The 25215-nt window shown below is 37.1% G+C and overlaps 1 protein-coding gene across 2 annotated transcripts in view; it reads right to left on the bottom strand.

The window, feature by feature from the left end:
• Nucleotides 1-25215, bottom strand: part of TTC6 (tetratricopeptide repeat domain 6) — a 234749-nt gene that overhangs the window by 133989 nt on the left and 75545 nt on the right. For both annotated transcript variants that reach the window (XM_055360775.2, XM_055360774.2), the window contains exons 5-6: nt 12892-13010; nt 8213-8407 (exon numbers count right to left, since the gene is read on the bottom strand). In XM_055360775.2, coding sequence (XP_055216750.2) covers nt 8213-8407; nt 12892-13010 — 314 coding nt within the window. The remainder of the gene's footprint in view (nt 1-8212; nt 8408-12891; nt 13011-25215) is intronic.

A 25215-nucleotide genomic window follows, 5' to 3' on the forward strand; every position in this document is an offset into this window, starting at 1 on the left:
TGATAAAATCAGTCTATAGAAGAGTAAGTGTATAACTATATACATTTTTTTTTTCACAAAACATGATTGGGAAGGGGAAAATTCTATTTGTAATCATCATAACTTCATTGCTACATGCAAACAGTGACATCTGGTGGAATGATGCTGCTTTACTTTTTTAAAAATCCAGCTTTCACATATTGGCAGTTATGGAAACAGACAAATTTTCGAATAATTCCTTTTTGGGTATTTCCAAGTAAAAACAGAAATACACAAGGGTAAACTCTTACCAGACATTGATAGTGCATACTGAAATGATTTTTTGTCATCCCAAACTGTCATACTGATGGGGCTATTTGTTCAAAGTGGATATAACAGAAATTTAAAATGAGGTTACTATTAATTCCAGTTCTATCTCTGCCACCAACTGTGATACAGAGTGCAAAGCTTTGCCTCAGTCTCCTCATCCATAATATGAGAGGCTTAGGCTAGGGAACTACTAAGATCTCTTACAACTCTGTTCAATGTACTTCTGTGACATGTATCACCAACTCACACAGTGATTCTCACGTTCTTAGGTCACTGCTTGGATTATGCAGCAAGAAACAAGGCCATGTAAGGGGTAGGGGTAGGGCCAGGATTAGACCTGATCACTGAGAAATGGCAGATGGTAGGGGAAGGTCAGTCGCAGATACCTACACTGGTAGGAAATAAAAAACATATGAGACAGAACAGAGTATTACAAATGAAGTGTAACAGACCACAGGTCCTGGGTGTACTGTAATTAGAAAGGTCTAGCATGAGATGATGGCACATTTGGGTGGGGGGCAACCAGTGATAGGAAGTATAAAACCAGGCAATATTCAGAGACTGCAAAGCTTTCAGTAATTAACAACAGAGAAGTCTCCCACAATGACCAAGGCCACATCCTTGGCCTAGAATCAAAACAGGATTTTCAGTTCCTAGGAGGGAACAAGCAATAGTAAGATAAAATCCTCATCCTGAATAAGCAGAAGCCCTGCTTCCAAAATTGGTTCACAATTGGTCAAATACAAACCACCAAGGGCAAGTAAAATATGCTTCACACAGATTATCCAACTAAGGCTCTTCACATTCTTCCTAGATTAGGTCAAATTGGTCCTAAAAACAGAATGAGAGCGAGTGTACAGAATTAAGCATAAAGAGAAAAAATAAAAGGGCCTTTCACAAATACACAAAGCAGCAGAATATAATAAAAGCCACATTTAAAATTATAAAGACCTGGGCTTGAATCCCAGCCGTTACTAGCTACATAAACATGGATTAGTCAATCATTACGCTGTATTTTTTATTTGGGAAATAAAATGATTTTATCTACTACATAGAGTTGTTATTAATACAAAATTATATGATAAATGTAGTGTACTTCAATGCATTTTTCTGTTAGATAATTTTCCATTTTCTTAACAATATTACTACCTTATTTGAAGGATTTGGATAAAATCTTTCAAATAAAAGCACTCCTTATACATTTGATTTGTAAGCTATCATTAGTAGAGACAGCAAGTCAAAATAATTACTCATATATGTGTCTCTACATTTGTATTTATATATATAGATATATATCCTCAAAGGAATATGTTATCAAAATAACATCTATAATGTCATTTTCATAAAATATATGTATACATATGTGTATGCACAGAAGAAAAGCTTATAGTAATCTACCATATAGAAAACCCGATAGGAAAAGGTCACCCTTATTACAATATTTTTAACGATCACAGAGAGAAACTATAGAGGCAAATTTTTCAGATCCTGTCCCATCCCACCCCCAATGCCTTTCAGGATTCTGAGTGACTCAACTGCTAACATAAACCTGCATCTCTGGTTCTCCTACTTAAGATCTAAAAGTACTATTCTAATACCTCCAAGATAAACAGTCAAAAATGCTTGGTAAATCTATCCAATATTAACTTTGGGTAGCCAGAAATAATTTGTCTTCATTCAAAGTTGAGTACACAGAAAAACCCAAAATGATTTCTGTGAAGACAGTCTCCAAACTACGAAAATGAAATATAGCATTCAAAAAGTGACAGAAAGAACATCCTTTTGGGAAAGATTTATTATAGGAAACAAAAATATTTTAGAAAGATTCTGCTTTGTGTTCTTGAGGTAATAAAATTCAGATAAACAAAAGTGATTTTCTTAAGAGACTGATAGAATTTAGAAAAAAATCTGTAAATGCCATAGCAGTCTCACAATGAAAATTAGAAGGACTTTTTAAAATTTATACCACAGAAAATGAAACCACTGAAGTACAGAGGTTTAAGAGATAAATCTAAGCAAAACAATGATAAATATAGAGGAAAGATAGTGAAAATCCAACATACAGCTAATTGATATTCCTGAAGAAATGCACAAAATAAGTAGAATAGAAACATTACTCAACATAAAACAAAAAAGTCTTATACTGAAATATAGTGTACTATATTTGCATATAAGAAGGGCTTTCCATGTACCCCCAAAAATTAATTAGAAAGCAATCCACTCTCAAACATACGCTAGGGAAATTGTTCATTTTAAAGTAAAGCATAAAATTCTGTAAGCATCAAGATGAGTAGGAGAAAAATATTACATGCAAATAAATGAAAAACAGGTTGGTTTCAGATTTCTGTATCACAAGATTAGATATCAGATAATGATACAAACAAAAAACACATAGGCAAATGCTGACAGACAAAACAGATTATAGGAAATAGCAAAGAAGCAAAAAAGGAAAAAGAGAATATAAAATGACAAAAATAATACCAAGTACATCTGATAGGACAATAAATGAATATGGGGTGACCCAACCTATTAGAAAAAAAACTATCAGAAAAAAAATTCTGATAAGCTCAAAAAATATTTAAGTCTATGCAATCTACAAGGGACACAACTAAGACAGACTAAAATGAAAATGGAAATATATGCCATATAAATAAAGCAAAAAATAAAACAAAGTGGTTTTCACTTTTATGGGTTAAGTGTACAATGAAAACAAAAGGATCACAATTAACAGTTTCTTGAATTTTCTCCCACACACGCAGAAAAAAATTGTTTTATATAATACACATGTTGTTTCTGAATTTAGTTCTAACCCTTTCAGAATACAAAGCTCTACCTCATTCTTTATTATGGTTGCAATGCATCTCATTATTGAATGCATAATTAAAATTCTTCCATGATAGACACTTAGGTTGTTTCCAGTTTTTAGTTATTATAAAAAGTGATATGATGATCATCCTTGTGCATTTCTCTTACCAATTGATAGTCATCAGCATATAAATGGCATTTAAAGCCATGGTCCTGGATAAGATCACCTTGGTAAGCCTGGGCACTCCGATGTTGAGAAGTCAAGAGATGAGGAGACACCAGGAGGAGGGACTGAGAAGCCATCCCCAGGGAAGCAGGAAGATAGCCAAGAAAGGAGTGGTCCCTAAGGCCAGGGATAAAGGTGACTTCTGGAAAAGTAAGTGATCAACTGTGTCAAACACAACTGAGAAGACAAGGACTGTGATATCTTAAAGCAAACCTGATCATGTCATTCTTCCTCAGAAAACCTATCAATGCTTTCCCAATTCACTGTGACTAAGAATCCCTCCCCCAAGCACTCACACGTGCCCTCACACACACATACGGGGTAACCATAAAATCCTGCCTCAGCTCTAGCTTCAAATGTATCACTGCTCTTCCTGTTCTCTAATACTGGACTTACTTCCAGTTATCAGATGGATTCCAATTGCCCACAGCATGAACTCAAACTTCAAACTGTATACAAATTTCCTGCATTTCTAACAAGTTCCCAGGTGATGGTGACGCCGCTAGTTTGTGGACTATACTTTGAGTACCAAAGACCTAAAACATTCTTTCCCCTCCTCCTTCCTATCTTCTATCCATCTTTCAGGTTTCAATTTAGGTATCAATCCTCAAACCTCCCCAAATAATCAGGGACTCCTCTTACATGTTTCCATAGCACTCTGCACAACTCTGTATTAATTGTCGCATTCACAGTAATTAATTCACCTTTCTTTTTACTGGTCTCCAGGTTCCCTGAGGGCAGTGATTATGTCTCTCCTGTTTGCAGATGCCTCTCTAGTGCCTACCTCTGTGCCTACCACAGAGTTAAGCATATCATTTGATTACTCGGATCAATATTTATTGACATGGAAAGATGTTTACACATAAGTTTTTAAAAGTTAGGTTACAAAACATTATGCATATAGTATCATTCTAGTTTTGTTCTATATGATTTATTCGCAAAAGGAAAAGTCTGGAATCCCATATTTAAGAATGTTAACAGTGTTATCTATAAATGGCAAGATTTTGAGTAATTGTTTTTCATTTTCGCATTTGCTTGCATGTTTTTGCATATTTGTTAAAATATTTTTATTGTTTTTTGTAAAAAAATAATCAAAATTGAAATTACACATTGAATTTTGACACTTAACCTTTGGTTTTTCCGTTGTTGCTGCTGTTCTAATGTATAAAACTAATGATCTGTCCACATATTTTCCAAAAATTGACTAGGAATTTCCTTTTTAATTTGAAGCCAACTAGAGGGTTAAGTCTGGGATTCATAGCCTGGCATTGCTCACTGCCCAGGAGCTGACTATAAGGGGTGCCTGATTTGAGAAGGTCAGCCAATGTTTGTAGGACAGCATTTTTGCCACCAACTCTGTATTGATTGTGAATCAAGCAAATACACAAGCAGTTTTAGATAGACAAATCAGTGAAATGGAACAGAAATCCATAAATAGACTCAATAACATGTTGGAATTTAAGGTATTTGAAAGTTAGCATTTCAAATCAGTAAGGAAAAGAAGATTCATTGAATAAATTATATTTTAAAATATGTTCTTCTTATCAAAATAAATTACAAATGGATTAAATATTTAATTTTTTCCAAAGGAAACCACAAAGTTACTAGAAGAAAATATGAGAGAATACATTAAAATGTAAACGTATAAACAGCCTTTCTAAGATTAGCATCAAGACTAGAACACATAAAAAAAATTGCTACATTAAAAAATTTCTGATAGCATAAAACACTATAAACAAAACTGAAAAGCAGACAACAAATTGAAAATATATCTATAATATATACGGCAAACAACTAAAGTTTTAATATAAAAAGATCATTTACAAAACAATACAAAAGAGATAAATGACAACTCCAGATCTGGTAATTCTCAAAAGGAAAAAAGCACATAACCAAGAGACATCTAAAAATATGTTCAACCTTACAAGAAATGGATAAAAATAATAAAAGATTAGAAAAAATTCAAAAAGAGTAACAATCATAGTTTGACAAGGGTGTAAGGAAAAGAACAGTGTCATAAATTGGCATAAATAGTGTCACCATAGCTTGGTTATAGTAGTAACTATCTGGCCAGGCACAGTGGCTCACACCTGTAATCCTATTATTTTAGGAGGCTGGTGCAGGAGGATCACTTAAGGCTAGGAGTTTGAGACCAGCCTGGTCAACCTAGTGAGACTCTACGTCTACAAAAAAATATAATAATTAGCCTAGTGCTACTCAGGAGGCTGAAGTGGGAGGAGCCCAGGAGTTCAAGGTTACAGTAAGCTATTATTATGCCATTGCGCACCAGCCTAGGAAACAGAGCAAGACCCTGTCTCTATTAAAAAATTTTTATATAAAGTAGTAAATATCATGAAATAATTTAAATGTTCACAAACAATCTTGAATGAAGAAACTCAGGCTATAGAATATCATGGGTGGTTTAAACACATACATATACAAGAGATGTCTGAAAGGCTATTCACCAAGTTGTTAACATTAATCTAAGTCTTTAAATACCTTTAATCATTTTGCCTACTTTAAAGCCTGAAATATAAAATTCCATACCAAAAATTTGAACTACATGTCTACAAACTTCTCTCTATAATATACAAATCATTTTTAAAGCAAAAATAAGGCCAATACAAGATATTTGTATAGTTCTCATCATAATTACTGTTTAGCAAAATAAGCGTAAGTTTGAACACTACACCGCTGTTCAAATAAACTTAAGTATATACCCTTCCAATTCCATTAAAATATTCTTGGTGTTTGCCATAAATAATGATTAACAAAATTGGGAAACATTAAAACTATACAACCACAACTATTACTACCTTTGAAGTTAACTGATCACTGCACAAAAAAATGCAAAAAGCCATCAAATGAAAAGGTATTCATTTTGTTTACAGTTACCTTTCTTGAGAACGCTTGGTAGTGCAGAAAAAAATTATACATTTCTCCAAACTTGTAGGCTCAGCAGACAGATATATTTTGAAAAGGTTAAGCTATGTTTAGCAAGGTAATCCTCAAGAGATAGATGCTGGAGAATTAAATATTCAGTACTTAAATTAACTTCTTATTTGGTACTTAGGAACAAATTGCCAAGAATTATCCTCATCAAATAGAACGTTTACTGACTCTTGGAAAAAGAAAGTGAGGTCTACTTGAAGAAAAATATTTTCAGAATTCGAAAGAAACTAGCATTTCTAACACTTTGCATGAATAATTAAAGCTGTAAGTCCTCCAAATGATGCTTGGCTTGCGTAGTGCTAATGGGAATGACTCAAAATAGTAGAGTTTCATGACTACTAGATTACGTTTATGTATTTATTTTCTACTCCCAGCTTTAGGCTTTAACATATATTCCAAAGAATGGCATGCTGAACTGCTATTTTCTATTGGAGATACTGGAGCAGTTCTGAAATTTCAAAAATTCTTCATATACAATTTTTTTCAAAAATTTAATTTGATAAAGCAAAACTAAAAGACTTCAGATGTATAAAATTATGACTGACAAATCCTAAAAATTTTTTTTGCCTACATAGAAAACAAACATAAAAATGACCTTCTTTTAGGGATTCAAATAGAAACCAATTGTGATTGCTAATCACTGGGAAACCAGGTAATTTTTAATTCATGAAAGGATGCAGTAGCATTGCAATTTTTACTAGAAGTCAAGTTTAAGAAAATGCATTCAAAATATACCATGAAAAGTATGGGTACTAATAATTTTGTGATAGTGTTATTAAAAGTGATCTTTTAGAATAGTATTCTCATATACCCAGGATAGTTAAATTATAATACTAAAAAAGTTCCCATTTAACTTAATATTTAACATTTGTAATTGTCTTAAAACATGCAGTACATTTTTCAGTATTTTTACCATGACTTCTGAAAGGCGAGAGACTGTAGAGCAAGCATTCTCAATGGGCAGGTGATATCCCTCCCAGGAGGTAAAAATTGGTGCTTTGGGTGGGGGGAGCACAGTGTGATTAAAGCTTGCTCTTTTTATTTATAAAGCACATACATTCATATAGTATATAAACAGATATACAGTATATCTGGCATATTAAAATTTAATCAGGAGGGGCGATTAGAAGAAAAAAAGCCTTAAAATTCTCTTTAAGTGGGTGATAATGAAAAGGCTGAGAAAAACTGAGTTAGACAAACCTGGATTCTATCACTATCAAGAGATAAGAACTTCAGCAAGTAACCTGGTATCACGAACCCTAAATTTCTTCATGAATAAAATGGAAATTACAACTTCTCCCTTACAGTTGAAGATTTAAATAGGAAACATATGCAAAGCACACAGCACAGTGCTCGGAATACAGTTACTGCTGCATAAACATTAGGTTCCTTCCCTTTTCACCTTTCTTTTGAGGATGCTATAAATTATATACTCTCCACAAAAGAATATGCAGATTCCAAAGGAAGGTGAGACCCAAGGAGAAGGAGAACAAACTCTAAGAGCAATGACTTTTGTATGTGATCCCTGGACCCAAGTATACCCAATGATGGTGAAATCTAGTTCAAAAGACTGGGTCCAAGTGTCAAATCTGTGATTTTTTTAATTGTCTATGTGCAGCTAATTGCTTAAATTTTATTACTCTCAATTTCCACATTTGTACTCCAGAGCTGTGATGACAAACAAATGAGATCATGTATGTAACACTCTGGGAATACTAAAGTTACCTTACAATTGGGAATGGGTTCATGTTAATATTGTCGGGAAATGGAGACACAGACCTAGACTGTATACCTGAGGAAGCAGCAGAAAAACACAAAAACTGCTCCCTCCTCTTTAGTGTCCAAGAACAGAATCAAGTCTTTAAAATCTAGAACTCAAAGGCAGGATTTATATGACAGTTTACATTTAGCTTAAAATCAAATTACCAGTGGAACTCTTACCTATCTGTTTGTTCTTCATCTGTAAAGCGATCATCTAAGAAAGAGGTTCCAAATTTTCCAAGCAGGGTATCGTGGCCTTTCCTGTTAGCAGTGTGATACACTCGAGAAGCCAGGCGCAAGTCAACAGGCAGCTCCTGGGCTGGGATGGTGATGCACAGATCATGAAGGTGCGGCATGGAGTAGTCTTGTGGAATTCTGCAACAGAGAAAAGACAGTGAGCTCCTTTCATCATTTTGTGGCCTTTAGATATAAAGTACATTTATACTGACAATTTAGTTCAGGTTCTAAAGACATACATAAATGTAGGAGATCTGATTTAAAACTATAATAATGGTATATAACAAATTTAATATCACAATCTCAGGCCATTGTCCAGAGCTTTAAACTTGTATCCAACTCCCTGCTGAATAGCTCAACCTACACCTCTACAGACAACAGTCTACAGGCATCTCAGGACCAACAAGCCTAAAAACAAACTTTTATCATCCCACCCCAACCTCTTCTCTCCTGAATTCTGAAACTCAGTCTGTGGACACCATACCCAGCCATCATGTATTACTCCTTTGCTACTCTGGTCAAATGCTAATGTCCCTAAAGAAGTGGAACAATATAGGTAGGGCATTATCCATTAACTAGCATTGATAGAACTCTGGGTTTCTCTAAGTCAGTGTGGCATCTCCTTTCCCACTCTGCTTGGACTTGTATCTCTCTTCTGTCTTTCCTAAGTAGAGAGGATGACATGAAAATCTGCTTTTTTTTTTTTTTTTTTTTTGAGATGGAGTCTCACTCTGTCACCCAGTCTCAGGCTGGGATGCAGTAGCACAATCTTGGCTCACTGCAACCGCCGCCTCCCAGGTTCAAGTGATTCTCCTGCCTCAGCCTCCTGAGTAGCTGAGACTACAGGCCTGTACCACCACGCCCAGCTAATGTTTGTGGTTTTAGTAGAGATGAGATTTCCCAGTGTTGGCAAGGCTGGTCTCAGACTCCTGACCTCAAGTAATCTGCCTGCCTTGGCCTCCCAAAGTGCTGGGATTACAGGCGTGAGCCACTGCGCCTAGCCAAAAATCTCCTTTCTTAATCCCCAGTGCCACCTGTCATCCAATCAACAAATAATTATTGAGCACCTACTATATGCCAGATTCTGCGCTAGGTCCTCTACACACATTTTCTCTAATTCCCACAACGAAGCTGTATTGGAGGCATAATTATCCTTATTTTGGGTAGGTCACAAAATTAGTGGGTAAACCCTGGCATCCAAACACAACATTACTGGCTATTGGCCACATTTCTTGCCTATTAGTGACTTCTGGGTGGAAGTGGCCCTTCTCCAGAAGTACTCCATCCCTACCTTCCTATTAAAGCTTATACAACCAAATGACCTTCTTTTCATCAAATCAAATCCAATCCAATCAGCTTTAGATCTTTAGGTCATGTTCTCTTCTGACCCCCAAAACACAGCTGAGAATATGAATAACTTGTTGAAATTGCTCTTCCTTCACGGGCCTTTAAAGCTGCAATATCCCAGATTTCCATCTACCTCTCAAATTCATCATAATATGACTTAGCCATTGGTTTTCCTTCTCCAGTTTCCAAACTGGGTGTGGCTTCTGAGGTTTGAACTTCTCTTTGTACATTGGAAAAATCATCTTTAGTGTTTCAGCGATTACCTCTGTGCTGAGAGCTCCCAAATCTTACCTCTAATATCACTACCTCAACTAGATTCCTCCTTTTGAAGATAGAAAACATCTTTGACCCCTCTCTCTTTCACCTGCACATCCAATGCAAAACTGAGTTTCTCCCCCGCACAGGGTTGCTCAGGTGTGTTCCTTCTCCATCCTCACTGCCAGCATACCCTTCATCACCTCAGCCTGCGCAGGCAGTCGTTCACCAGTTGGGTTGAGCACTGCAGCCTCTGTCTATTCCCCTCTGCAAAATTCTACCAGATTGATCTCCTTTAAGTGCTCCCTTACCCAGCAAATTGATTGGTTGTTGCTTACTGCATTTGGCTAACTTCCTTTCTCTATGTTTCAAGGCTCCTAGACTTTGGACTTACTTCTAGCATAGTGATTAAGAGTACAGACTCTGGAGTCAGACTGCCTGGGTTCAAACACTGTTTACAATTCTCACTTGGTCATAAGCAAGTCAATTAATTTCTTTATACCTTGTCCTGGATACAGTTGCTTTAAGAAAGAAGAGTGAATGCATTTAGAACAGTGTCTTTCACATGGCAGAAGTTAGCTATTCTCATCAGTTTCCAGGACAAATCACAGGGCTACATCTGTCAGTCCCTTCAGTTATGGATACAGTGCTGTCTACTCTTTTGTCCATGTCTAAATATTCTTCAAACAAGACCTCAAGGACAGACTTCTCTGCCAAGTTTATCTTTTTTTCTTTTTTACAAACTGTCTCTTTTTGTAAGTTGCTCTACTCTTGTGTCACCCATTTTAACCTTTATCTAGAGGGTTAATGCTGGTCTGTCCACTGACCACTCAATATGGCTGGCACTGATTCAGAGATTAGCATGGTGTAAAGAATATAGACTTTGGAGTTGGCTGGGCCTGGATCAGGATCTTAGTTCTAACACTTGCCAACTGTATTACTGACTTCTTTAAAAGTCTTCTGATAAATGAGGATAAAAATCCCTAACCCCTGCCTTTATAAGAACTGATAAAAATAGAAGATGTGTAATTCCCAGCCTGTAGAAATATCTCAAGAAATGGTTTATTTTTAAGGTTGTTACTATTATTTTGTACTACACAGCACCTGACCCATTGCCAGGCCCCATATGGACACTATTGAATCATTAATAGAGAGTGGTCTATGGCATTTCCAAAAGAGCATAGGGCCTAACAAAAATAGGATATGAAATGTGTTCATGTGAAAGAGGAAAAGAGAGGTAAGTCTAAACATCTGGAAATGCCTGAGACAAACAGGCCTAACTGGAGGAGTGAAAGGGGGTGTCCAGAAAGCCAGGACTCCCAGGTACTTTGGGCTCCTAACAAAGGGCTTTTAAAATAGAGGGGAAAAAAAAGGTGTGCTCTGATGTCAAGCTCACCTACACCATCATTCTACCTGAGACAGGTCCTGGCTAGTGGAATGTGTTTGAGATTACATTACTGATTTTTATATTTTCTTTAAAAAGCATCACAACCAATCTGAATTCCCATGCGCCCATTATAGTCTACTAACATTAAGCAAATAAATTTCCCTTGGTTATTGACCTAAATAACAATATGCTGCAATAGATGTTTGAATTCCCAAGAATACAATTTAATTTGAGGGCTAGTGAGAAAATTTAGGTTGAACACTGATTAAAGAAAAAAGAACAGTAAATAAAAGACTTTCAGAAACATTTCCCTAAGATTCTCTTTTACTATATAATTTTTAAAAAATCAGACTTTTATTCCTCTGCATCTCATTCTATTTCTCACTAATGAAAATTTCTAATTTTTGTTTTAATGAATTAAAGCAGTACTATATATATATCAATAAGATCTACAAATATTTTTGGCATGCTCAGGAAAGGCTGTGTGTTTTTATAGCACACTCTTCTTAAACAGGACTATTTGTCATTCTTTGAAACACTAAGACATAAAAAAGAAAAGACTCTGACTCTGTGTGTGGCCATACTACTCTGCTTAATGCACTAAATGCAAGGTTTTTTAGAAAAAAAAATCAAGAAGTTTCTGCTTCATTGATAATCTGACAGTAACTATTTATTGAAGGTAAAATACTTGTTGTCTGCTGTCACTATTTGTTTTAATACATAATCTTGCTAACTAAATGAGCTTAAAGCAATGCAGATAAGCAATGGTATGTACAGGGTCACTTAAATGCCAATTTGACTGTTTCATAAACTTTGGAATTCTTTTCCCATGAGTCTATTCTCAGCTACTAAATTGTGAGTAATATCCATTTACAAAGTTTGAGCTGGCCATAAAAAGGTTGTCTTCCATGTCCAGCATACCTTTCAGTTCCCTAAGCAACAACAAAAGCTAATAATTAAAGCTTCTTCAAACCCCCATTAAGAGTTAAATGAAGAAGAATCTAGAAGAAACTAACCCATAAAAACTTAGTGATGAAATAAGGAGAAAATCAGAGTTTCAACAAGGTGACTATCAAAATGTAAATCATAATCTAAATTGCATTTCCACACTATTATTTAAAATTGTGGTTGTATTCCTGTGTAACGAGAAACTCCATTAAAATTATGGATGTGAGGATGAAGCATGATATTAATGGTAGAGAAAAATAATGCCATCTAAATTACCAAACAGATGGCTTATGCACATTTTGTGTTGGCTTGTTTTTTATTTTATCATAAAAAAATTAACCAATATAATAAGCAATTGATCCAAATCAGGCATTACAGTGACCAAAAATATCAAATCTAACATGCTAACATTTAATTTTCTTCAGTCTCACAAAGTTATTTTTTCCAGCTATTGTTACATCATGAAAGTAAGTACATTTGTCAAAAACAGAAAAAGAAAAAAGCATAAAGTATAGCACTAACTGTAAAATCTGCCACCAACTTTTCCTGTGAGAAGGTTTAACTTAGGTCTCATATATGAATTTCTAAAACATTTAGTTTTCTTTTTTAAAAATGTATTTTCATGTCTCAATGCTACCGAATAACTCCTCTTCCAATAGAAAAATTATAAATTTAAGAAAATTACTTTTTATGTAGTTTTTTATCACAAAGAGGTTTTGAAGACTTTCTTGGTCTCAGTGATTTACGTTTCCACATTCGCTTAATTTCTTTTCCTTCGATTTGCAAGAATTCTGGTGATTTTGCCTTTAAGAAAATATAAAGTGTGCTGTTAAGGGAAGATGTAACATGACAGTTAGATCTTTCTCTCATATTTAGCGAGTCACCTAATATTTAAACTCCAGATTTCTATGTATATGTTATAACAGAATGCTAAAAGTAAATTGATAGTTTCCTCTAAATCCATTCCTAAATTTTACATATATACCTATATAACAATAAAAATATTAGTATCATGTTTATTTACAACATTTTTATTACCTTAAAATTATTGAAGAATAAATATATTTTCCCTCCATAAGTGCACTCTTCTTTATTGGTATTTGTAATAAAACTTACCCTTATTTCCTTAAAGTTTGGCATGACTGCTGGTTACAACCACAAGCTAAAAAGAACTTTAGTGCTCTATATTTTTGTTTTGATCAGTTTATCAGAATAAACTTATGCAGAATTCATGGTAATCACTCATGTAAAGATATTTTCTCTGTGGGTTTCTCTATATTTTGTTGAGATTAGATTTAAGGAAGAAATCAGGGAGGCCCTCCTTGGGAAAAGCTATGGTTGAATAAGTAGAAGGTAGCCAGATAAAAGGAAGTTAATTTTTTTATGTTAGGTACGGTTTAGGTTTGATACAGTAGTAAAGAAGGAGCTATTGCAACTTCTTGGGTGATGCAGTAATGAAGAATAAAGAAAGTTCAATGAATACAGAGCATTCCACCTAACCATCTTGGTAATCTGAATTTCCTGTACGGTATTTCCAGAAAGTGGTCATCACCTGGCTGGAACATGGTCAGGAGTGGAGAACTTGAATACATACAAACTCAGCCACTTTCTCTTTGAAAGTCTTCCAGTCTTGAAATTTTTGCTGGTTTCTTTATTATTGAATCTAACAACTTTCATCCACCAGTCTCAATTCAAACCTCAGGAACCATGCAAGCACAATCTAGCTCTCAATTGTTTGAGAGACAGACAAATATTAGAATACAGTTTACTCCCCTGGGCCTGCTTTCCCCTCAGATACACATCCCCAGTCCTTCCAATTCTACCTTATATGACATGGTTTTGAAGTATTATGCTTAGTCATCTTCACTGCTTTCTTCCAAATAGTCTCTAATTTATCAGAACTCCTCCTGGGGTTGGAACCCGGATGTGAATATAATATCTGAGGTGTGATATAATCAGATCAGCCAGAAAAAGAGATGGTATTTGTCAAACAATGCAAACTATGATTTATGTGGCTTCATCACAAAACTACATTACAGCCTAAAACACTGAAGTTTTTCACATTTGCTACTAAATCTTGTCATCCCATATCTATGCACTTACTTTGTGGATCCTAAGGCTATCCTAATTAAATTTCATCTGAGATCTGACTAATCAAATCTTTTTTTAATTCTTAATTTTTGTGGGTACACAGAAGGTATATATATTCATGGGGTACATGAAGTGTTTTCATACAGGCATGCAATGCATAATAATTACATCATGGAAAATGGAGTATCCATTCCCTTGAGCATTTTTCCTTTGTGTTACAAACAATCCAATTATACTCTGTTATTTTTAAATGTACAATTAAATTATTACTGACTGGCCGGGTGCAGTGGCTCACACCTATAATCCCAGCACTTTGGGAGGCCAAGGCAGGCAGATCACCTGAGGTCAGGAGTTCAAGACCAGCCTGACCAACATGGAGAAACCTGTCTCTACTAAAACTACAAAATTAGCAAGGCGTGGTGGTGCATGCCGGTAATCCCAGCTACTCAGGAGACTGAGGCAGGAGAATCATTCAAACCTGGGAGGCATAGGTTGCGGTGAGCCAAGATTGCGCCATTGCATTCTAGCCTGGGCAACAAGAGTGAAATTCCATCTCAAATAAATAAATAAATAAGTAATTACTGACTATAGTCACCCTGTTGTGCTATCAAGTATTATGCCTTATTCATTAATTCTATTTTTTGTACCCATTAACCACCCCCACTTCACACCCATCAAGCCTCCCTTCCCAGCCTCTGGTAACCATCCTTATACTCTCTATCTCCATGGGTTCAATTGTTTTGATTTTTAGATCCCACAAATAAGTGAGAATCTGTGATGTTTGTCTTTCTGTGCCTGGATTATTTCACTTAACATAATGATCTCCAGTTCCTTCCATGTTGTTGCAAATGACTGAATCTGTCTTTTTTTTTTTTTTTTTTTTTTTTTTTTTTTTTTTTTTTGAGACAGGCCCTCAATCTATAGCCCAGGCTGGAGTGCAGCGGAATGATCACAATGCACTGCAGCCTCAACCCCTTGGGCTCCATTGATCCTCTTACCTCAGCATCCCAAGTAACTGGAGCTACAGACATGCACCATCAAGCCTGGCTAATTTTTGTATTTTTGTAGAGATGGAGTTTTGCCATGTTTTCCAGTCTGGTCTCAAACTCCTGAGCTCAAGCAATCTACACGGCTAGGCCTCCCAAAGTATTGGGATTGCAGAAATGAACCACTGTGCCCAGCCTCATTCTTTTTCATGGCTGAATAGTAGTCCATCGTGTGTATGTACCACATTTTCTTTATCCATTCTTCTGTTGACGGACACTTAGGTTGCTTCCAAATCTTGGCTGTTGTGTGACCAGTGCTGCAACCAACATGGAAGTGCAGATATCCCTTTGACATACTGATTTCCTTTCTTTGGGGTATGTACCCAGCAGTGGGATTGCTGTATCATATGGTAGTTCTATTTTTAGTTTTTCGAGGAACCTCCAACCTGTTGGCCATAGTGGTTGTACTAATTTACATTCCCATCAACAATGTATGAGGCTTCCCTTTTCTCCACATCCCTGCCAGCATTTGTTATTGCCTGTCTTTTGGATATAAGCCATTTTAACTGGGCTGAGATAATATCTCATTGTAGTTTTGAGCACTTTTCATATGTCTGTTTGCCATTTGTATGTCTTCTTTTGAGAAACGTATATTCAAATCTTTTGCATATTTTTAAATAAATTGTTAGATTTTTTCCTACAGAGTTGTTTGAGCTCCTCATATATCCTGGTTATTAATTCCTTGCAAGATGGGTAGTTTGCTAATATTTCTCCCATTCTGTGGGTTGTCTCTTCACTTTACTGATTGTATCCTTTGGTGTGCAAAAGCTTTTTAACTTGACATGAACCCATTTGTTCATTTTTGCTTTGGTTGCCTGTGCTTGTGGGGTATGGCTCAAGAAATATTTGCTGAAACCAATGTACTGGAGAGTTTCCCCAGTGTTTGTTTGTTTGTTTGTTTTTGTGGTAGTTTTATAGTTTGAGGTCTTAGATTTAATTATTTAATCAATTTTGATTTGATTTTGTCTATGGTGAGACATAGGGGTCTAGATTCATTCTTCTGCATATGGATATCATTTTCCCAGCATCACTTATTGAAGAGGCTCTCTTTTCCCCAGCATATGTTCTCAACACCTTTGTTGAAAATGAGTTTACTGTAGGTGTGTACTGTATTCTGTTCCATTGGTATATGTGTCTGTTATTATGCCAGTACCATGCTGTTTTGGTTTCTATAGCTTTGCAGTATAATTTGAAGTCAGGTAATGTGATTTTCCTCCAGATTTTTTGTTTTTGTTTTTATTTGTTTGGGGTTTGTTTTTTGTTGTCGTTATTGTTTGTTTGTTTTGTTTTGTATGGTTTTTGTTTTTGTTTGCTTAGGATAGTTTTGGTTATTCTGGGCCTTTTTTAGTTCCATATAAATTTTAGGATTTTTTCTATTTCTGTGAAGAATGTCATTGGTATTTTGATACAGATTGCATTGAATCTGTAGAATGCTTTGGATAGTATACACATTTTAACAATATTGGTTCTTCCAGTCCATGAACATGGAATATCTTTCCATTTTTTTTGGTCCTCTTCAATTTCTTTCATCAGTGTTTTATAGTTTTTATTATAGAGATCCTTCACTTCTTTGGTTAATTCCTAGGTATTTTGTAAATGGGACTACTTTTTACTTCTTTTTCAGTTTGTTCACTGTTGGCATAGAAATGCTACTGATTTTTGCATGTCAACTTTTTGTCCTGCAACTTTACTAAATTTGTTTATCAGTTCTCGTAGTTTTTTGTGGAGTCTTTTGGTTTTTCCAGATATAAGATCATACCGTCTGCAAACAAGAATAATTTGACTTCTTCCTTTCCAATTTGGATGCCTTTTATTTCTTCCTGTTGTCTGATGGCTGTAGCTAGAACTTCCAGTATGATGTTGAATAACAGTGGTGAGAGTGGGCATCTTTCAGGTGCTTCAGATCTTAAAGGAAAGGCTTTCAGTTTTCCCCATTCAGTATGATACTAGCTGTGGGTCTGTCATATGTGGTTTTGGGATTTATTTATTTATTTATTTATTTTTGAGATGGAGTCTTGCTCTGTTGCTGAGGCTGGAGTGCAGTGGTATGATCTCAGCTCACTGCAACCTCTGCCTCCCAGGTTCAAGCAATTCTCCAGCCTCAGCCTCCCAAGTAGCTGGGCTTACAGGAATGCACCACCATATCTGGCTAATTTTTGTATTTTTAGTGGAGATGGGGTTTCTCTGTGTTGGCCAGGCTGGTCTCAAACTCCTGGCCTCAGGTGATCCACCTGCCTCAGCCTCCCAAAGTGCTGAGATTACAGGTGTGAGCCACCACACCGGTAAAAACCATGTGTGGTTTTTATTATGTTGAGCTATGTTCCTTCTATACCCAGTTTTTGAAGTTTTTTGTTGTTGTTGTTCATGACAGCATGTTGAATTTTATCAAATGGTTTTTAAGCATCAATTGAAATGATCATAAGGTCTTTTATTCTGTTGCTAGGATGTGTCACATTAATTGATTTGCATATGTTGAACCATCCTTGCATCCCAAAGTGGGATTTATCCCACTTTGTCATGAATGATCTTTTTAATGCATTGTTGAATTCAGTTTGCTAATACTTTGTTGAGAATTTTTCCAACAATATTCATCAGGGATATTGGCCTGTAGTTTTCTTTTTCTTTTTCTTTTTCTTTTTTTTTTTTGGTGTGACTTTGTCTGCTTTTGATATCAGGATAATACCTGCCTCATAGAATGAGTTTGGAAGCATTCCCTTCTAGTTTATTTTTCAGAATAGCTTGAGTAGAATTGGTGTTAGTGCTTTCAATTCAGCAGTGAAGCCATTGGGTCCCAGGCTTTTCTTTACTGGGAGACTTTTTATTATGGATTTAATCTCGTTACCTGTTATGGGTCTGTTCAGGTTTTGTATTTCTTCCGGTTCAATCTTGGTAGATTGTATGTGTCTAGGAATCTGTCCATTTCTTCTAAATTTTCCAATTTATTGGCATATAGTTGCTCATAGTAGCTACTAATGATCCTCTAAATTTCTGTAGTTATGTCTCGTTTTTCCTCTCTGAGTTTATTTATTTGGATCTTCTGTCTTTTTTTCTTAGTCTGGCTAAAGGTTTATTAATTTTGTTTAGCTTTTCAAAAAACCAACTTTCTTATCTCATTGACCTTTTGTATTGTTTTCTTCATTTCAGTTCAGTTTATTTCTGCTCTGACCTTTATTCTTTTTTTTTTTTTTTTTTTTTTTTTTTTTGAGACGGAGTCTCGCTCTGTCGCCCAGGCTGGAGTGCAGTGGCGCGATCTCGGCTCACTGCAAGCTCCGCCTCCCGGGTTCACGCCATTCTCCTGCCTCAGCCTCCCGCGTAGCTGGGACTACAGGCGCCCGCCACCACGCCTGGCTAATTTTTTGTATTTTTTAGTAGAGACGGGGTTTCACTGTGTTAGCCAGGATGGTCTCGATCTCCTGACCTCGTAATCCGCCCGCCTCGGCCTCCCAAAGTGCTGGGATTACAGGCGTGAGCCACCGCGCCCGGCCTCTGACCTTTATTCTTTGCTTCCACTAATTTTTGGTTTGGTTTGCTCTTTCTTTTCCAGTTCTTTAAGATTCATCATTAGATTGTTCATTCGAAGTTTTTCCTCTTTTTTGATGTAAGCACTTATAGCTATGAACTTCCCTCTTAGTACTACTTTTGTTGCATCCCACAGGTTTTGGTATGTTATGTTTCCATTATCATTTGTTTCAAAAAAATTTTTCAATTTCCTTCTTAATTTCTTCATTGACTTGCTGGTCATTCAGAAGCACATTGTTTAATTTCAATGTGTATAGTTTCCAGAATTATTCTTGTTACTGATTTCTAGTTTTATTCTATTGTGTTTTTTTGTTTGTTTGTTGTTTGTTTGTTTGTTTGACAGAGTATTGCTCTGTCACACAGGCTGTAGTGCAGTGGCACAATCTCGGCTCACTGCAACCTCCAACTGCCGGGTTCAAACAATTCTCATGCCTCAGCCTCCCGAGTAGCTGGGATTACAGGCATGCATCAGCACACCTGGCTAATTTTTGTATTTTTAGTGCAGGTGGGGTTTCAGCATGTTGGCAAGGCTGGTCTTGAAATCCTGACCTCAAGTGACCCACCCACCTTGGCCTCCCAAAATGCTAGGATGGCAGACGTGAGCCACCACACCTGACCGGTTTTACTCTATTGTGGTCAGAGAAAATGTTTAATATTGGTGGGGTTTTTTTTAATGTTTTAAGACTTGTTTTGTGACCTAACATATGGTCTATCCTCGAGAATGATCCACATGCTAAGGAAAAGAATGTGTATTCTGCAGCCATTGGATGAAATGTTCTATAAATATCCATTAGATTCATTGCTCTATAGTGCAGATTAAGTCTGATGTTTCTTTGTTGAATTTCTGTCTATAAGACCTGTCCAATGCTGTAGGTGGGATGTTGAAGTTTTCAGCTATTGTATTGGAGTCTCCCTCTTTGACTCCCTAATATTTGCTTCATAAATCTGGGCACTCCAGTGTTGGGTGCATATATAATTAAAACTGTTATATCCTCTTGCTGAATTGACCCCTTTATGATTGTTTAGTGACCTTCTTTTTCTCTTCTTATAGTTTTTTTCCTGAAATCTATTTTGTCTGATATAAGTATAGAGATTCCTGCTTTTTTCTGGTTTCCATTGGCATGGAATATCTTTTTCCATCCCTGTATTTTCAGTCTATGTGTGTCTTTATAGATGAAGTGCATTACTTGTAGGCAACAGATCAATCAGTCTTATTTTTTTAATCCATTCCAGCCACTCTGTGTCTATTGATTGGAGAGTTTAGTCCATTCACATTCAATGTTATGACTGATGAGTAAGGACTTTCTCTTGCCATTTTTTTATTTGTTTTCTGGTTATTTTGTGGTCTTCTCTTCCTTCTTCCTTTCCTGTCTTCCTTTTAGTAAAGGTGGCTTTCTTTGGTGATATGATCTAGTTTCTTGCTTTTTATTTTTTGTGTATCTGTTGAATGATTTTTGTTTTGAGGTTATCATGAGGCTTCCAAATACTGACTTATAGTCCATTATTTTAAACTGAGAACAACCTAACACTGTTTGCATAAACACACAAACAAGCAAGCAGAAAAGAAAAAAAAACTAATAAAGTCTCTACACTTTAACTTTATTCTCCTGCTTTTTATCTTCTTGTTGTTTCTATTTATATCTATGGTACTGTCTATATCTTGAAAACTTGTTATAGTTATTATTTTTTGTTGGTTAATCATTTAGTCTCTCTACTTAAGTTTACACACCACATTTATGGTGGTATAATATTCTGTTTTTCTGTGTACTTACTATTACCAGTGAGATTTGTACCTTCATATTATTATTTATTCCTCATTATCATGCTTTTCTCTCTGGTTGAAGTACTCCTTTTAGTATTTCTTGTAAGACAGGTCTGGTGTTGATAAAATGCCTCAGCTTTTGTCTGTCTGGGAAAGTCTTTATTTCTCCTTCATGTCTGAAGGATAATTTCACCAGATACATTATTCTAGGTTTAAAGTTGTTTTTATTCAGCACTTTAAGTATGTCATGCTACTCTCTTGTGGCCTGTAAGGTTTCCACTGAAAAGTCTGCTGCTGGACATACTGGAGCTCTATTGTATGTTGTTTCTTTTCTCTTGCTGTTTTTGAAATCCTTTCTTTATCCTTGACCTTTGGGAATTTAATTATTAAATGTCTTGAAGTAGCCTTCTTTGGGTTAAATCTTCTTGGTGTTCTATAGCCTTCTTGTACTTGGATAGTGCTATCTTTCTCCAGGTTGGGGAAGTTTTCTGTTATTATCCCTTTGAGTAAACTTTCTACCTCTATGTCTTTCTCTACATCCTCTTTAAGGCCAATAACACTTAGATTTGCCCTTTTGAGATTATTTTATAGATTTTGTAGGTATGCTTCATTGTGTTTTATTCTTTTTTCTTTTGTCTCCTCTGTGTATTTTCAAATAGCCTATCTTTAAGCTAATTAATTATTCCTTCTGCTTGATCAGTTCTGCCACTAAAAGACTCTGATGCATTCTTCAGTATGCCAACTGCATTTTTCAACTCCAGAATTTCTGCTTGATTCTTTCTAATTATTTCAATTTCTTTGTTAAATTTCTAAGATAGAATTCTGAATTGATTCTCTGTGTTATCTTGAATTTCTTTGAGTTTCTTCAAAACAGGTATTTTGATGTCTCTATGTATTTTGAATATATCTCTATTTCTCTCAGGGTTGGCCCTTGGTGCCTTATTTAGTTCATTTGGTGAAGTCATGTTTTCCTGGATCATTGTGATACTTGTAGATATCTGTCTGTGTCTTGGCATTGAAGAGTTAGGTATTTATTGCAGACTTTGCAGTCTGGGCTTGTTTGTACCCATCCTTTTGGGGAAGGCTTTCCAGATATTCAAAAGGAGTTGGGTGTTGTGATCTCAGCTGTATCTGCTTTAGGGCAGGGGACCCCAAGCCCAGTAATGCTGTGGTACTTGCAGACTCATAGAGGTACCACCTTGATGGTCTTGAACAAGATCTGGAAGAATTCTCTGAATTACTAGGCAGAAACTCTTGTTCTCTTCTTTACTTTGTCCTAAACAAACAAAGTCTCTCTCTCTTTCTCTCTCTCTCTCTCTCCCCTGAGCCAACTGGAGCTGGGGATGGAGTGACACAAGCACCCCTGTGGCCCCTATTCCTAGGACTGCACTGGGTCAGATCTGAAGCCAGCACAGCTCTGGGTCTCGCTCAAGGCCTGCTATAACCACTCCCTGGCCACTACCTATGTTTGCTCAAAGACCTAGAGCTCTACGATCAGCAGGTGGCAAAACCAGCCGGACCTATGTCATTTGCAGCAAATTCACTCAGACCCCGGGTGCAACCAGAGGTGCCATCCAGGAGCCAGCGACTACAGTCAAAAACCTTAGACGTCCATCTGGCATTCTATTGCACTACAGCTAAACTGGCACTCAAACCACAAAATGAAATCCTTCCCACTCTTCTCCCCACTTTTCAAAAGCAGAGGAGCCTCTCCCTGTGGCCACCGCCATCTGAGGCCCACGAGGAGTATTGCCAGACTCCTGCCAATGTTTCCTCAAGGCCTAAGGGCTCTTCAGTCAGCTTGTGGTAAATGCTGCTTGTCCTGGGACTCATCCTTCAGGGGAGTGGGCTTCCCTCTGGCCTAGGGCAGGTCCAGAAATGGTGTACAAGAGCCAAGTCCTGGACTCAAGGACCCCAAGAGCCCACTTGGTGCTCTACTCCCCTATAGCCAAGCTGGTTCCTACGGTGCAATACAAAGTCCTCTTTACTTTTGCCTCCACTTTTCTCAAGCAGGGGTCTCACCCTGTAGCCACCACAGCTGGGAATGTGCCGACTCTCGCCTGAGACCAGCAAGTCTCAGGGTCTCACCCAAGACCCTCAACTGGTATCCTTTCTAGTTATTCAGAGCCCAAGCACTTTTCAGTTAGGAGGTGATGAATCTTACCACAACTGGGTCCTTCTCTTCAAGGCAGCCCAGGGCATGTCTAGAAATGTCTGGGAGCTAGGGCCTCATGACACTGACCAGTGCCCTATCCTGCTGTGGCTGAGCTTGGTATGTAAGACGCAAAACAAAGTCTTCCCCACTCTTCCATCTCCTCTTCTAAAGCAAAAGGAAGGAGTCGCTTTTGGAGCCATGAGCTATGCAGCCTGGGGTTAGGGGAGGAGTTATGCCAGCACTCCTTAGCTGCCCTGGCTGGTGTCTCAGTAGGTTGCATGCCTCCCTAGTCCACTATCTCTGAGCCCAGTTCAACCCTAGGACTTACCTACATATTGCAGTACTTGTGGCCTACATTGCCCTTCAAATTTATTTGGGGCCCCCGAGCACGTTAGCCTGTGGTGACAAGGCTTTTAAGAAATCAAGCTCCGAACACTGAGATCAGCTATTCCTCTCTGGCTAGGGCTCATTTAAATGCACCCTCTGTGGGCAGGCACCAGCTGAGTTTGGTTAAGTTTTGGTTCTGCTATAACAAGACAGCACAGAGTTCAATACTTCACACTTGCTGGCTCTCCTTCTCCCCAGGGCACAAAAACACTCTCTGCACCACCCCTCTGCTGCCAACGGGTCAGGGAGGGGTGGTGTCAGCAATGCAAGACTATTTTTTCTCTGTCTTCAATGTCTCTTTCAGTGATATGAAGTTACAGTCAGGTTCTGTGTCCTGGTTTACTGTGGAGTGGAGGGGACAATCAATGGAGCCTTCTATTCCACCATCTTGCTCCACCTTCTCCAGACAAATCTTACCAGTAGAATTTTTGATGCTATCTACAAATTCAATCAGCAAGTTTTCCATTTTCTCATCTGATATGGTTTGACTTTGTCCCCACCCAAATCTCATCTTGAATTGTAGCTCCCATAATTCCCTCATGTTGTGTGAGGGACCCAGTGGGAGATAAGTGAATCATGGGGGCAGTTTCCTCCATACTGTTCTCATGGTAGTTAATAAGTCTCACAACATCTGATGGTTTTATGAGGGGAAACTCCTTTCTCTTGGCTCTCATTCTCTTCTCTTGTCTGCCACCATGTGAGACACACGTCTCACCTTCCACCATGATTGCGAGGCCTCCCCAGCCATGTGGAACTGTGAGCCCATTAAACCTCTTTCTTTTGTAAATTTCCCAGTTTTGGATATGTCTTTATCAGCAGCATGAAAACAGACTAATACATCATCTAAACCATTAGGAAATATATTGAATTGGACACAGCCCTGTAGCAGTCCACGAGACTTCCATGTACTAGTTGTGCATCCTTTGCATAAGTAGTTACAAATCCATTTAGTAGTCCACCTGACCACAATCTCCTCTACAAAACCAACATTGGGAGGCTTTCATAAGCAGGTTGTTGATATTCCAATGATAATAGCAATAACTAACGTTTATTGAGTTTTCTGTATGTCAGGCATTGTTCTAAGTGCTTTATATTGTAGCATCTACATATAATCCTCACAAAAACAATATGGGGTGGGCACTGTCATTATCCTCATTTTACAATACAGACATATAGTAGAGTTCAGTACTTTGCCTAAGGTCACACTACTAGTAAAGGGTAAAGAGAGGATTCGGTCCTTGGACATCTAGTTGCAGAGCCTGTGTTCTTCCCACGAGACTCATGTTGAACACCAGGTCTAACATTTTTATGATATTCAGTCTAGGAAGTCTAGGAAAATAAATGAGGTTAGTCTTCCATGGCTTATCCTTAAGGGACCCATACTCCAAGTGATTACCACTTCCTTTTAGAAGGGTTCAAACACAATTCTTTTAATGAGTCATTTAATAATTCTAGAGTTTTGTCCAAGATCAATGCATAGATTGCAGAAATCTCAACCCTTACACTTAAAAAAATATAAAAGTCATATTTGCAGTTGCCACTCTCCAGGCACTGGCACCTCTCCCACTGCAGCAGCTCCCCAAAGCTGCTGCTGAAAGGTGCAACAAGCTTAAACCCATCTATCTGAGCCATCCAACAGGCTCAGATATCCACGTTAACTCTTAAAATCTTTTACAAATCTTGGACTTTAAGTTTCTATTATGAATTCTTCTTTCTAAAGATCATTCTCCCTGTCAGATTTAAAAGACACAAAGCATAAGTTTATCAGCTTCCTTTTCTCTTTGCTATACTTCTGTTTATTTAAAACCTCAACCTTTTTCCAAAAATAAATTAAGGCAGCTGTCATCTCTTGTCATCACACTATTCATCCATATGACAGAGTTATCTTTCTTTTTATTCCCCCTCTCTTTGCTCCAAAACTAACATCAAAAATACTTGTTTTTGTTCTTAACATTATTCATAGGACTAAACCCATTCTGGATCTTGGCTTTCTTGGTACAATTTCATAGCAACATGCCACCTTTATATTTTTCTATGGATATGCATTTC

Source organism: Gorilla gorilla, chromosome 15 (genome assembly GCF_029281585.2).
Source record: "Gorilla gorilla gorilla isolate KB3781 chromosome 15, NHGRI_mGorGor1-v2.1_pri, whole genome shotgun sequence".
Taxonomy (NCBI): domain Eukaryota; kingdom Metazoa; phylum Chordata; class Mammalia; order Primates; family Hominidae; genus Gorilla; species Gorilla gorilla.